Source organism: Bos mutus, chromosome 23 (assembly GCF_027580195.1).
Source record: "Bos mutus isolate GX-2022 chromosome 23, NWIPB_WYAK_1.1, whole genome shotgun sequence".
Lineage (NCBI taxonomy): Eukaryota > Metazoa > Chordata > Mammalia > Artiodactyla > Bovidae > Bos > Bos mutus.
The window spans coordinates 24,068,841-24,082,871 of record NC_091639.1 but is presented as its reverse complement, the minus strand read 5'-3'; the positions used below and the strand labels follow the sequence as shown (position 1 = coordinate 24,082,871).

General features: G+C 38.3%; 1 protein-coding gene across 1 annotated transcript in view; it reads left to right on the top strand.

The window, feature by feature from the left end:
• Positions 1 to 14,031, top strand: part of TSBP1 (testis expressed basic protein 1) — a 153,526-nt gene that overhangs the window by 110,685 nt on the left and 28,810 nt on the right. The window contains exons 18-27 of the mRNA XM_070360966.1: positions 287 to 307; positions 728 to 748; positions 2,682 to 2,702; positions 6,327 to 6,350; positions 6,986 to 7,009; positions 7,322 to 7,345; positions 7,810 to 7,830; positions 8,762 to 8,782; positions 12,192 to 12,212; positions 13,210 to 13,227. Of these exons, the coding sequence (XP_070217067.1) occupies positions 287 to 307; positions 728 to 748; positions 2,682 to 2,702; positions 6,327 to 6,350; positions 6,986 to 7,009; positions 7,322 to 7,345; positions 7,810 to 7,830; positions 8,762 to 8,782; positions 12,192 to 12,212; positions 13,210 to 13,227 (216 nt within the window). The remainder of the gene's footprint in view (positions 1 to 286; positions 308 to 727; positions 749 to 2,681; positions 2,703 to 6,326; positions 6,351 to 6,985; positions 7,010 to 7,321; positions 7,346 to 7,809; positions 7,831 to 8,761; positions 8,783 to 12,191; positions 12,213 to 13,209; positions 13,228 to 14,031) is intronic.

Here is a 14,031-nt window from a genome sequence, read left to right as displayed (position 1 = left end):
GTTCTGTTACTGATAGGAAAGAAAAGAAAAAAGTTTCGCATTTCTTTACTGTCTCCTTGTTTGACAAGGATCCTAGGAAACCCTTACCTCAGGCTGAAATATTGCAGTACATTTGAATATCCCTTTTGTTCTATAGTTAACCAAGCTCCCTGATGTTCTCATTACTGATACAACTTCCTCTCCCATACTCTACCTCTCCAAGTCTCATCCCTAAATAAAATTCATTAAAAGATGTATTCTTCATCTGAACACCCATACTCATTTGTCAATTTGAATTTCTTTTTAGTGCAAACTCCAGGACCTATTGGTAAGTTGCCCATATGTATGTATGTATTAATAAGATACATATGTATGATGTAAGAAATGACGAAGAAGACAATAGAAAGATGGCTCAGAGAGGGATAAAAAATGATGTGAAGAAAAAATATGAGGCAAATGGAGAGAAGAGAATATAATTAAGATTTTACCTTAAACTCTTGGAAAGGCAACAATGTAATGGTTATCTTGCCAACTAAAACAGGGCTACAGATCTCCTGGAGGAAGATGCGATTCTTATGGAAAGGCTATAGTCCAGCAGCAATGCAGTAAAAAATATTTAATCTTGAAAATCGGGATTTAGCTATTCCAGGGAAACCATTTTCATTGCTCTCCTTTGGAAAACATCAATGGTATACATGTGTTTTTCATGTTTAAAAAGTACAATAATTTATGTTTATTTCTGTTTTAGTACAATATACTGGACCCAGTGGTAAGTCCCTTACCTATTTCTTTCCTCTGGTGTTCTACAATGTCTAAAGGGCTTGTTTCCTGTTTTAAATGTATCTATTGCCAGAAGAATGGTGGTTTTAGACATGTTTTCATGCTTTCCAGTTTCTACCTGCCTAGAATTTTCCAGGGCTATTTTTTATGGAAAAGGAATAAGAAAATTCCCTCAATAATGATCAGTAATGGCTTCTAAAACAATATAAAATTTTCTAATGTGACAGAGGAAGAATAATAAGGATGACTTTCCAGTTCTGAAGTGCTTTGTAGTTTACTAAGGGCCTACTCAAAGATAATGGAGACAATGTAAAGACAATGAGAAAAGGCAGGCAATATTTGAAAATAAACGTAAAAGAGGGAAAAGACAATCAAATGTAAAAAGATAGAGGTCTTACCAGGTTCCTTCTAGTTCCCAGGAATACTGCTCAGAATCTAGTCTACCCTAGGATCCCTCATCTTTTCCCCCAAGACCTTTTTCTTTCTCAAGTCCCATCCTGCCCAATCACCCCAAACAGCCCTCAACACACACACATACACACACACACACACACACACACACCACACACACACACACACACACACACACACATGAGCTCAGGGAGTAGGATATGACAGTAGTTGGGCTGCAATTACAGGAACTGACAGATTCATCAGATACCTACAAACCACAAGTAGAAGAAAGTGGAAGGTTAAGTTTGTACTGCAACTAGAAAGAGCAAAGCTGGTGTCAAAATCTGGAGTGTCAAAACCAATCCCATGTGATAAAAAAATTTTAGTATGGAAATTAAGTAATAGCATCCCAAAGTTTAAGCCAAATAGGAAAAAAATATCAGAAAGCAAGTCGGGTATACTCAGACATTACTTCAACTAGCTGAGCTTCTACCATGTATCAGAATCTAATGAGCCCTGGGGATAAAGTCATGAGTAAGAGAGAGAAAGATGTGGTTGACCTCTGGTACTGTGGAATTTACAGTCCTCCAGGATGTCTTGGAAAAAGGAACTCAAAATGTGGTGACTACAGGTGGTCTCCCACACAATCATACTATGACTGCTGAAATGGATGTTACCTGCCCTAAATGCTTCTTGTTGTGGATGAATACCAGCCATCATTTACTGACTATTCCCCTAAATCAAGGTTGCCTTTCTCAGTACTTTTTATTATCATCAAGACTTACAATCTTGAAAGTTCTCATAATTCTTATAAGGGGAAAAAAATCATAAATCAGTTCACCTCAGAGGATCCCACTGTGGCTAAAGGAAGGGCTCCATTGGTCCAAGTCCCCTAATGGTCACGTGTGCCAGAGAATCTATATAGGTACATCAATTCCCTTTCCCTTCTTTTGCTCCCTCCTTAATTCCCTCTCCCAATGTGTAAACACTTTTAAATATATAGCAATGTTTAAATGAATTATATTGCTAAATTCATTCCTTCCTAAGCTTTCCCCTAGATTACACGTAATTTGGAGAATGCACAAAACACATTGATTGATTTTTTAATTAACAAAAGCAAGTGCTTCAAATGGGACTAGGAAAGAGAAGCATTTGGAAGAAAACTTTTCAAATCAATTAAAACGTCAGGAAGGAAAAAGACTAGTGAAAATAAGAATGGCAAAACTATACAGAAGTGTAGAAGCACAAGTTTAAAAGTTTATGAACATCTAGAAGTGTTCCTTCTGTTTACAAGACCCAAAAGGAATGGAAAGGATGACCACTTTTCTGCCGCAGGCAGGAGATACAGACGTGAGGATACAAAGCACAGGGGTGGGTGCTTAAGCCCAGACCCTCAGCTAACAGGCAGGTTTCAGAGCTCCCTGCATCCTCTCTGCAGTTACTCTTTTTAAGCCTATAATGTGAGAACTGAGTTCTCTTGGTTCTACAAACTAATTTCTCCTTTTTTTTTCCTTCCATTTTTCCACCAGCTGAAACTTCAGGAACAACCTGTAAGTTCCATGCCTGTTCTTATAGTTGCTTTCAGCTTCCTACAGGGTCTGGGTATAGAAATTTATGTTTCCTTATCCCTTGCTCATTCCACTATCTAGCTGCACTAGATTCCACTATTATTCACCCCAAGAATAAATGAATTGAGGGGACTACAATCCCACTTAATAACCTAAAATATATAATGTGATATATACATATGGTTGGATGGCATCACCAACTCGATGGACATGAGTTTGAGTGAACTCCGGGAGTTGGTGATGGACAGGGAGGCCTTGTGTGCTGCAGTTCATGGGGTCACAAAGAGTCAGACACGATTGAGCAACTGAACTGAACATACATTACGGGCTTCTCTGGTGGCTCAGACGGTAAAGAATACACCTGCAATGCAGAAGACCCAGGTTCGATCCCGGGGTAGGGAAGATCCCCTAGAGCAGGGGATCATAACCCACTCCAGTATTCTTACCTGGAGAATTCCATGGACAAAGAAGCCTGGCAGGCTACAGTCCATGGGATCACAAAGAGTCAGACACAACAGCAACTAACACATCAGTTCAGTTCAGCTCAGTCACTCAGTCAATGTCTGACTCCTTGTGACCCCATGAATCACAGCACGCCAGGCTTCCCTGTCCATCACCAACTCCCAGAGTTTACCCAAACTCACATCCATCAAGTCGGTGATGCCATCCGGTCATCTCATTCTCTGTCGTCCCCTTCTCCTCCTGCCCTCAACCCCTCCCAGCATAAGGGTCTTTTCCAATGAGTCAACTCTTTGCATGAGGTGGCCAAAGTATTGGAGTTTCAGCTTCAACATCAGTCCCTGCAATGAACACCCAGGACTGATCTCCTTTAGTATGGACAGGTTGGATCTCCTTGCAGTCCAAGTGACTCTCAAGAGTCTTCTCCAACACCACAGTTCAAAAGCACCAATTCTTCTGCGCTCAGCTTTCTTTATAGTCCAACTCTCACATCCATACGTGACTACCATAGCCTTGACTAAACAGACCTTTGTTGGCAAAGTAATGTCTCTGCTTTTTAATATGCTATCTAGGTTGGTCATAACTTTCCTTCTAAGGGGTAAGCGTCTTTTAATTTCATGCCTGAAATCACCATCTGCAGTGATTTTGGAGCTCAAAAAAATAAAGTCTGACACTGTTTCCCCATCTATTTCCCATGAAGTGATTGGACTGGATGCCATGATCTTCGTTTTCTGAATGTTGAGCTTTAAGCCAACTTTTTCACTCTCCACTTTCACTTTCATCAAGAGGCTTTTTAGTTCCTCTTCACCTTCTGCCATAAGGGTGGTGTCATCTGCATATCTGAGGTTATTGATATTTCTCCTGGCAATCTTGATTCCAGCTTGTTCTTCTTCCAGCCCAGCGTTTCTCATGATGTACTCTGCATAGAAGTTAAATAAGCCAGAGTGACAATATACAGCCTTAACGTACTTCTTTTCCTATTTGGAACCAGTCTGTTGTTCCATGTCCAGTTCTAACTGTTGCTTCCTGACCTGCATACAGGTTTTTCAAGAGGCAGGTCAGGTGGTCTAGTATTCCCATCTCTTTTAGAATTTTCCACAGTTTATTGTGAGCCAAACAGTCAAAGGCTTTGGCATAGTCAAAAAAGCAGAAGTAGATGTTTTTCTGGAACTCTCTTGCTTTTTCCATGATCCAGCAGATGTTGGCAATTTGATCTCTGGTTCCTCTGCCTTTTCTAAAGCCAGTTTGAACATCTGGAAGTTCACGGTTCACATATTGCTGAAGCCTGGCTTGGAGACTTTTGAGCATTACTTTACTAGCATGTGAGATGAGTGCAATTGTGCAGTAGTTTGAGCATTCTTTGGCATTGCCTTTCTTTGGGATTGGAATGAACACTGACCTTTTCCAGTCCTGTGGCCAGTGCTGAGTTTTCCATATTTGCTGGCATACTGAGTGCAGAACTTTCAAAGCATCGTCTTTCACAATTTGAAGTAGCTCAACTGGAATTCCATCGCCTCCACTAGCTTTGTTCATAGTGATGCTTTCTAAGACCCACTTGACTTCACATTCCAGGATGTCTGGCTCTAGGTCAGTGATCACACCATCGTAATCATCTAGGTCGTGAATATCTTTTTTGTACAGTTCTTCTGTGTATTCTTGCCATCTCTTCTTAATATCTTCTGCTTCTGTTAGGTCCATACCATTTCTGTCCTTTATCAAGCCCATCATTGCATGAAATGTTCCCTGGTTTCTCTAATTTTCTTGAAGAGATCTCTAGTCTTTCCCATTCTGTTGTTTTCCTCTATTTCTTTGCATTGATCGCTGAGGAAGGCTTTCTTATCTCTCCTTGCTATTCTTTGGAACTCTGCATTCAAATGGGAATATCTTTCCTTTTCTCCTTTGCTTTTTGCTTCTTTTCACAGCTATTTGTAAGGCCTCCTCAAACAGCCATTTTGCTTTTTTGCATTTCTAACACATACCCACATACATACACACATACATTATATACAAATATATACATACATAAGGTGTATATATATATATATATATATATATATATATATATATTATATTATATTTTAAAATAGAGGAAACTATCTGAAGTTTACTGTGACTTGTCAGCAAGGGAGGCAGTATATTTATGAGTGAAGGAGACCTTGAGGAGGCTGCAGAAAAAGGGAGAAAAATAGTAAAGGCAATACAGTTTAAATTACCAACCCCACTGTAAGATTTTAAGCAGTTGACCAGCCACTGCAAAAAGGGAAGAGATAAGTCATCTCCCTTTCCCGCAGTCTCCCAGACTAAGCAGAAGGCAGAATCCTACAATTCAACCTACAAGATATGATGGCAATTGTATTCCCCACCACAGAGTGCTACAACCACCTACAAGGATTTGATTCTATCTCCACAGATATTTTTGATAGTCTCTCTCAGAATAGTAAGAGGAAAACTAGTTCTTATTTTATCAGCCTTTCCACACTGATTTCTCTCTTTGCTTTTTGGCTTCGAGATCATCCTGTAAGTTTGAATATCTCACTTTCCAAAGGAACTCAGTTGTCTCCAGCAGTATCTAACAGATCTACCTGAACCAAAATTTATCCATCCTTATTGGGATTGCAATAACTTAAAGCTCCCACTTCCTTGATCTTTTATTTTTCCATTATTCAGAATTCCACTAAGTTATTAATAAATTTCCAGAATGTTCACTGAGTCATATAAAAATAAAGAGCAGGAAAAAAAATTTTCTCCATGGTTCTAAAGATTGTTAGTTAAGCACTTTCCATGCAGAAGAGAAAAATGAGTGAGAGAAAAAGATACAGATAATATTTCTATTTTCCAGGAAATAAAATATTTCTTATTTTATAGGTCATTTATATCAGCAATTAGTAAGTTGTTTATTTCTCTGCTGTGCACTTATCAAGGTCCAGTAATGTCTATTGGAACTTGAGTTCTGGTATAGGAATTTGAAACTCCTATTTTATTTTCCCTTTTGCTTCTCCATTAACCAGTATTCCATCAGCTGATTATAATTTTTCTGGAAAGTTCAAATGTCTGATCAGAAAAACTTTTTCTGTCTCTGACAGAAAAATTGAACAGAAGAGTAGACAAGAAAGGAGTAATTAAAAAAATCTCTCTGCTTGTTTTCAGCGGAAGCAACTCCTCATGCAGTCAGTAAGTCTGTTTGATTGTTTGCCCCAGTGTTTAACTGATTTCTAATGGGGTCCAAAATTCTTTACCTGGCCATACTGGAATACAAAGGGCTTGAGGTACATCTTGTTCTCTTGCAACCTGGCTATCAAAATGCCCCTGGGTTATTTTGACCAGGAAAGGTCTGACACTACTAATTTACGTAAAAATGAAGAGGGGAGAAAAAAGTTTTGCTTAGTTATAAAGACCAAGAAGAGACTACCTACAGACAATGAAAAAATGATGGGAGAGAAAGGAGGGGATAAGAAGCTTCTAAGACAGTTTTCATTTGGACTTCCTGCCCTACTTAGTCTGTTTTTCCATATTTGAATTCCAAGATACTTGAGGAAATTTCCCTGACCATATAGGTATTTCAAAGATTAGAAGTAACTTTCCTTCATGTCTCACATTCATATTTTCAATAAGTCTCTCAGCTTTTTAATAACTTTGTGGGGGGGGCAGGAAAAAAGTCCACTGATTCACGTAAAAAATAAAGAGCAGAGAGAAAAGTTTCCAAGCAGTTAAAAATGATATGTTACAAGGGACTTCACAAAATGAAAACATATTGAATGGGGAAAAAGTGGGGGAAAGATAAAAATTTTCTCGGTTGTGTTTTCTAGATGGACCAGCTCCACAAGCCCTCAGTAAGTCACTCCATGTTTCTTCCACTGCAGGGTCCTATTTCTCCTTTCCCCAGTTGTGCTGGAATTGCTGGGCATAGGGTACATGCTGCTTTAACTAACCACTTACCCTCTCATGGTCAAAATTCCACTGTTATAAATGACTTTTTGAAAAGTCCAAATCCTGCTGACTTATGTTAAAAGCAAATAAAGACCAAAGGTAACATTTTTTCCTATTGTTATAATGACCTATCAAGAAGGAACTCTCTTTAAAAACGCAGACAGAAATACAGTGGGAGAGAAAAAGAGTTGTGATGATATTTTTCTGTCTTTCAGCTTGTCCACCTTCAATGCTCAGGGGTAAGTTTCATCCATTTTTTCACTATTTCCTATTATTGTTCTCTACAAGGCCTAGGGACCAGACCCTGTCCTCCTCATTTCTAACTCTGTGTAGCGACCTAAGACTCATAGCTCTAATTCCCTCTGCCTTCTGCTCATCCAACTTCTTTCTCTGGGAAGTCAACTTATATTTACTTAGTTGCAAACATGTATTTACTTTGCATCTCCTATGTGTTCAGAACTATATAAGTGCTTTAATTATTAATACTTTACACTATTTAATTCTTAGAGTAACTTCACTGACCTCTCCATAAAGCCTAAGAAACTGAGGCCACATCCTGGCCCAAGAATACATAGTCATAGACCCATAATTTACACAAAGAGCTATGGGACAAATAAGCTTCTCCCCTACACAAATATAATTCCTTAAAAAGAAAGTTGGTTTTTTCAAACAAATATCCACTGACATCTAACTTGTTTTTTAGGTCTGCCCCTGGCACCCATAAGTAAGTATAACATCTCTTTCTCTACTTTGGTTCTGTTTGGTCTTCAAAGTCTCAGGGACTTTTTTCTGTTATAGTGATTTGATTTTTTCATTGCTCACTTATTTTATTACTCAGCTTCCCCTACATTATTTTATGGGCATTATTATTAAAGGCTTCCCTGCTGGCTCAGTCAGTAAAGAGTCCGCCTGCAATGTAAGAGAACCATGTTTGAGGCAACCCACTCCAGTATTCTAGCCTGGAGAATCCCATGGACAGAGGAGCCTCGAGGGCTACAGTCCATGGGGTCACAAAGAGTCAAACATGACTGACTGAGTGACTAACACTTTCCCCTACATTATACATAATTTAAGAAAATACTGATTAGGGACTTCCCTGGTAATCTAGGGGTTAAGACTCTGTGCTCCCAGTGCAGGAAGCAGAGGTTCAAATCCCTGGTCGGGGAACTATCCTGCATGCCATGTGGTACAGCCAGAACAAAAAGAAAGAGTAAGGTAGCATTTGTCAACAACAACAATAAAAAACTGAATATTATGAAATAACAGAGGTAGGCAGATTTTTTTGAGAGAGAGAAGGAAGTTCAAAATGATGTTTAAATGGAGACAGACTTTTGAGTGTTCCCTCAAAGAATACATTGCTATCCAAAGGAAACAGAAATATTCAGTTATCTTTACCTGGTACTATACCCAAAGTTGTTCAGATACAGTATATGAAGAAGACTTTTGATAAAACCCTGCTTTGACTTCATCATTAAATCATCACTGCTTAATCTTATATCTAAGTTTGCATTGCAACTGCTTTCTACGGCTGTTTGCAATGCTTTCTTCTTATTCCTACCCAAGTCCTCCCCTCACAGACACAGACAGAATATATTAAATAATATTATGTTTTTTGTATTTAAGAAAAATTTCATGGATTTATTTTTATTTTTTAGTGATTTCACAGAGAACCTCAAGTAAGTTTTTTACTTATCAATCTGTCTTATGTGAGACTTTTTCTCAGCATAGATGTTTCTATTTTAATTAGCCAAAAGGTTGAGACTCATGTTTCTCATGTTCATTTGCTTCCATATTACCCAAAGGCCTCAAGATTAGGAATGCAAAATGACCTTTCTGATACATAACTATAGAAGTTCCTATTATTTCAGCTCTTAACTTCTCAGATTACATCCTGGAAAATCCCATGGATGGAGGAGCCTGGTAGGCTACAGTCCATGAGGTCGCTAAGAGTCGGACACGACTGAACGACTTCACTTTCACTCTTCACTTTCATGCATTGGAGAAGGAAATGGCAACTCACTCCAGTGTTCTTGCCTTGAGAATCTCAGGGACGGGGAAGCCTGGTTGGGCTGCTGTCTATGGGGTCGCACAGAGTTGGACACAACTGAAGCGACTTAGCAGAAGCAGCAGAAACTTCTCAGATTACAAATACCAACAGTGACTTAATATTTAAACAAGATAAACCACTGACCATGGTGATATTTTGGAGAAGGCAATGGCAATCCACTCCAGTATTCTTGCCTGGAAAATCTCTTGGACAAAGGAGCCTGGCAGGCTACAGTTCATGGGGTTTCAAGAGTCAGACACAACTTAGCAACTAAACCAAACCATGGTGATATTTAATATAGAATTCATGAAGCCATATTTTTCACTGTTCTAGTGTTCCATAATTTGAATTTGGTTCTCATATCTATAAGTGATTTTTACGCAAGCCCAATATCCCCTAGGGTTTCTCAGATTGAAATAAAATCACATTAATATTAAAACCCAAAGTGCCTGTCAAGGTTAAAATTTTAGATATCAACAGAGCCCAAAAAAGTAATATAACTGAATGAGGTAAAGTACATCCCCTAGGAATTATGGAGAATTAGAATGCCATATACAGTCTAAAGAACACAGCTGCTACATAACTCTACCCAATTTTCCCACAAATGGTAAAATTGTGATCATCTGATGCAAAGAATTGCCATGCTGCAGTCCATGGTGTCGCAAAGAGTTGGACATGACTTAGTGACTGAACAAAAACATCAACTTGTAGAATATATGTTTTAGTTCTTGGAAGGAATCTACAAGAGCTTGCCCATTTCTAAGGGCTCCACTGCACTATGCTTGATGGGGAAGTACTGACTCCAGTCTGGAATATTTCAAAACCCCTTAGTTTTGTCCCCCTGATAGTATATCTCATAGCCTGTCATTGATGAGATACCCTCATCAAGTAGGCAACCAACTTGAGTGAAGTACCAGTACCAAAGCTCAAGCCTGGATATCTTCCACAATGCCCACCTGACCTTCAAGAAGCTCGTATCCTTGTCGCTAGAAAAAGGAAGAAGATGCCTGCTGCTCCAAGGCATCCTCCTCACTGTACACTGCTCCCTCTCTTCAATTTTCTTTTCCTTATGCTCAAAATGCACAAAACAAATCAGCAAATCCACCAAGCAGACATTCAATTAGGAAATGGTTTGCCACGCACATTTTCTCACAGACAATCCCCGCCCCAGTCTTTATAAGCAAATCTCTTGAAGTCCTTCTCATTTGCTTTCAGGAAGGAAATCACTATACCTTCCTATCCCACATCGTTTCTTAGTCAACTACCCACAACACTGAAGATTACTTTAAATCTCCTTCCTCTTAAACTTGTGTGCTTATGGAGGCTTGGAAGAAGGATGATATGTGGGACAGAAGAACTAATTTGGTCATCATTTGTTAAAGCCTTAGAGCAGCATCTCTGCATCGCACAGCTCTAGGGGTCCCTTCCCACTATCCTGAGTCATGCAATCCTTCCTATGGGTTTGTCTCACCTAAGTTGTATGAGGAGGGAAATATGAGAGGTTACAGCCTCTTTTTCCTTAGATTTTTATCTCAGTAGTCAATGTGGGGGTAATCGAGACAGTCCCATTTCACATCCTCTTCCCTTTGCTTTAGGGAGAGAGCTGGTGGAGAATGAACTTGACAAATTTAGTGTAGAGATAGCATTTTAAAACCACTGAACTAAATTTGATCACCAGTGGTGCCTGTAAAGATAAGAACACTAAGAATTGTGCTCAGGAATGTCAGTTTTAGAGGTTAGGAAGAAGAAAAAAATCCAGCAAAATATAGAAAGAAGGAGTGTTCAGGGAAGAAGAAGAAAAACCAGGAGAGTGGGTTATAGAACTCAAGAGAGTATTTTCAGATGAAAAGGGTATATAAACAACTGCACCTAAAACTTTTATGAAATAAAAATTTGGACTGACAATTGGTCATTGAATTTTGTAAAATGAGGGTTATTAGTAATCTTAATAGGGTAAAGGGGAAACAAAAGTCTAATTGAAGAGGTTAAGGAGAGAGAGAAAAGTTAGAACGGTAAAGTAGTTGATATGGTGTATAGCATGGCACCCCACTCCAGTACTCTTGCCTGGAAAATCCCATGGGCAGAGGAGCCTGGTGGGCTTCAGTCCATGGGGTCGCTAAGAGTCGGACACGATTGAACGACTTCACTTTCACTTTTCACTTTCATGCATTGGAGAAGGAAATGGCAACCCACTCCAGTGTTCTTGCCTGGAGAATCCCAGGGACGGGGGAGCCTGGTGGGCTGCTGTCTATGGGGTCGCACAGAGTCGGACACTACTGAAGCGACTTAGCAGCAGCAGCAGAAGAACTAAGATACAGAGAAGGCGATGGCACCCCACTCCAGTACTCTTACCTGGAAAATCCCATGGACGGAGGAGCCTGGTGGGCTGCAGTCCGTGGGGTCTCGAAGAGTCGGACACGACTGAGCGACTTCACTTTCCACTTTCATGCATCGGAGAAGGAAATGGCAACCCACTCCAGTGTTCTTGCCTGGAGAATCCCAGGGATGGCGGAGCCTGGTGGGCTGCTGTCTATGGGGTCGCACAGAGTCGGACACGACTGAAGCAACTTAGCAGCAGCAGCAACAGCAGTAGAGCTAAGAAAACATCATAAGAGCAGCAAAGACGGGAGCTCTGACAGGTTGTGACCTCCCTCGTGAGGAATAAAAGATAGACTGCTATCCATGTTAAAAAAAAGGTAAAAGAAGTTACATATATTTTTTAATGCAGTTTGGAAAAAGAATAAGCAGATATAAAAAAACAAAGTTGAAATCTTTGAAATTAAAAAAGTTACTGAAATTGAAACAACAGATAATTAAATAAAATCAGAGACCTAGATGGGAAAAGAAAGAGTGAGCTCCACCACTAGCTATGGACCATTTCTTCCATAACATTTCCAAGGGAAATGGTCCTTGTAGAATCTCTTTTTTTCTTTCCACTACTGTTCAGTCTATGATGCTCATCATAACATCAGTGAAAATGTGTTTCTGTTTCATTAGACAATCACACTAATTTGTTCCTTTGCTTTTTTTAATTAAAGCAAGACCTGAAAAATCTAAAGGTAGGTCCTATGTTTCTCAATTCTATTGTTATCACTGGTGTTTCATGGTACCTAGAGGCCTTTTTGTGCCTTGTTTTTAGTGTGAATGTTCACCAAGGCTTAAGATTTATATTTCTGACTCTATGGTTTTTTTTTTTTCTAGCATTTCTGTCCTTCTAGCTTCTTGTTTCCCTATTCATATTTTCAGTAGCTTGCTTCATTTTGAACTATCAACATTCATTTGGAGGCTATAATTGAAACTAATTGGTACACTATGGGGTACTATAATAACAAATACTAGTTGTTACATACTTACAAGGTACCAGGCACTGTACTTAGCTTTATATATGCATATACATTATATAAGATAACTAATGTTATTCCTATAAGAAGAAGGAAGTAGTAAGACTAGGTAACTTGCTCATGACCCCACAATTATGAGCAGAAGAGGTTGGGATTCAAATTCAGGTTTATTTACCTGGATTTAAAAGCAAGTACTGCTTTCATCCCATTCAAATGGGGAGTCACCAGCCCTAAGATATCCATGTGACTGGGAAAAAGAGAACTTTTCTAAAATTAATCTAAAAAACAGTAATTAGCAAATAAGAATCACAGTAATGATCATGATAAATTGATACGATCATTCCAAAGAAGGGATGAGAAAAAAAGGAATAATAATAAGGAGGCAATAAAGTGTGACATAAAAATCTTACCAGAAACTTTGAATTGGCAGAGAAAAATCAAAAGGAAGAAATAGCATCTTCCAATGATTCCTCTCTGATCCTTTCTTTCCAAAAAAGCACTCAAATTAAAAGGTACTTAAGCAGAATAATCTGAAGACATTTATTCTCCCACTAATTTAACTGATTCTAAATAGAGAGTTTGGTGGTCTCTCAAAGTCCTATGTTTTTTTTTTTTTTCCAAAGTCCTATGTTTTAAAACTTCCTGCATAAAGAGTTTGAGAAGTAACTCGTTCTTCACGTCTCATTCATTTAATTATTTTATTTCTCTTTCACAGTAAGGCAAGAACCACCAAGTAAGTTTCATTTCTATCCATCAATTCTGGGGTTGGTTCCTGTGTTGATTATATCCTTTTCTGAACAAGTAAGACCTTGACATTCAAGTTTTTCAATTTCTTTATTAATATTGATTAACTTCCTCTAGTCACTGATGAATATTTTGAAAGTAAAAAACTCAAAAATGGCAAATAACAAACAGGTTAAAGGTGACCTGGAGTTGGAAATAATGTTTTTGAACATTTTTTGTGTATGTAAATTGTTACCTGTGGAAAAAAGTATTAATTGTTAGTATTTTTATTAGAATTTATAAGTTCTCTTTGGTAGGAAATTTAAAAATCATAAGACAGAAATAAACCTGAACTGGCAAAGTTAAATTCATTGAGATCTTACTCATTCAAAAAAAATATAATTATTGAGGTCTTATCATGTGCCAGGCACTGGGAATATAGCAGGGACCAAAAATAGAAAAAGTCACTCCTGTCCTAGAGTTCATATGTAAATTTGAACATTCTAGACATGTTTCTCATCCAGAGAAGTTAGGGAAAATAGGAATAAAATGTAGCTTATTTCTCTCACTTCTAGAAATGGAACTATTGTATCTGACATATATGTTTCAGTAGTATTATAGAGTATATTTCCATCTTTATTTACCGAACAATATCAATTAGATCAATGAGAGCCATATTCTCTGTATCTACATTAATGACAACTGCAATTCTAAGAAATTCCCTTTCTGTTTGATATTTGTTATTTATTCACTGTGGGCTTTTTCTTAAAAATGATTGTTTCCATTTCAAGGAAAAAATTAACATTTCTGTTTT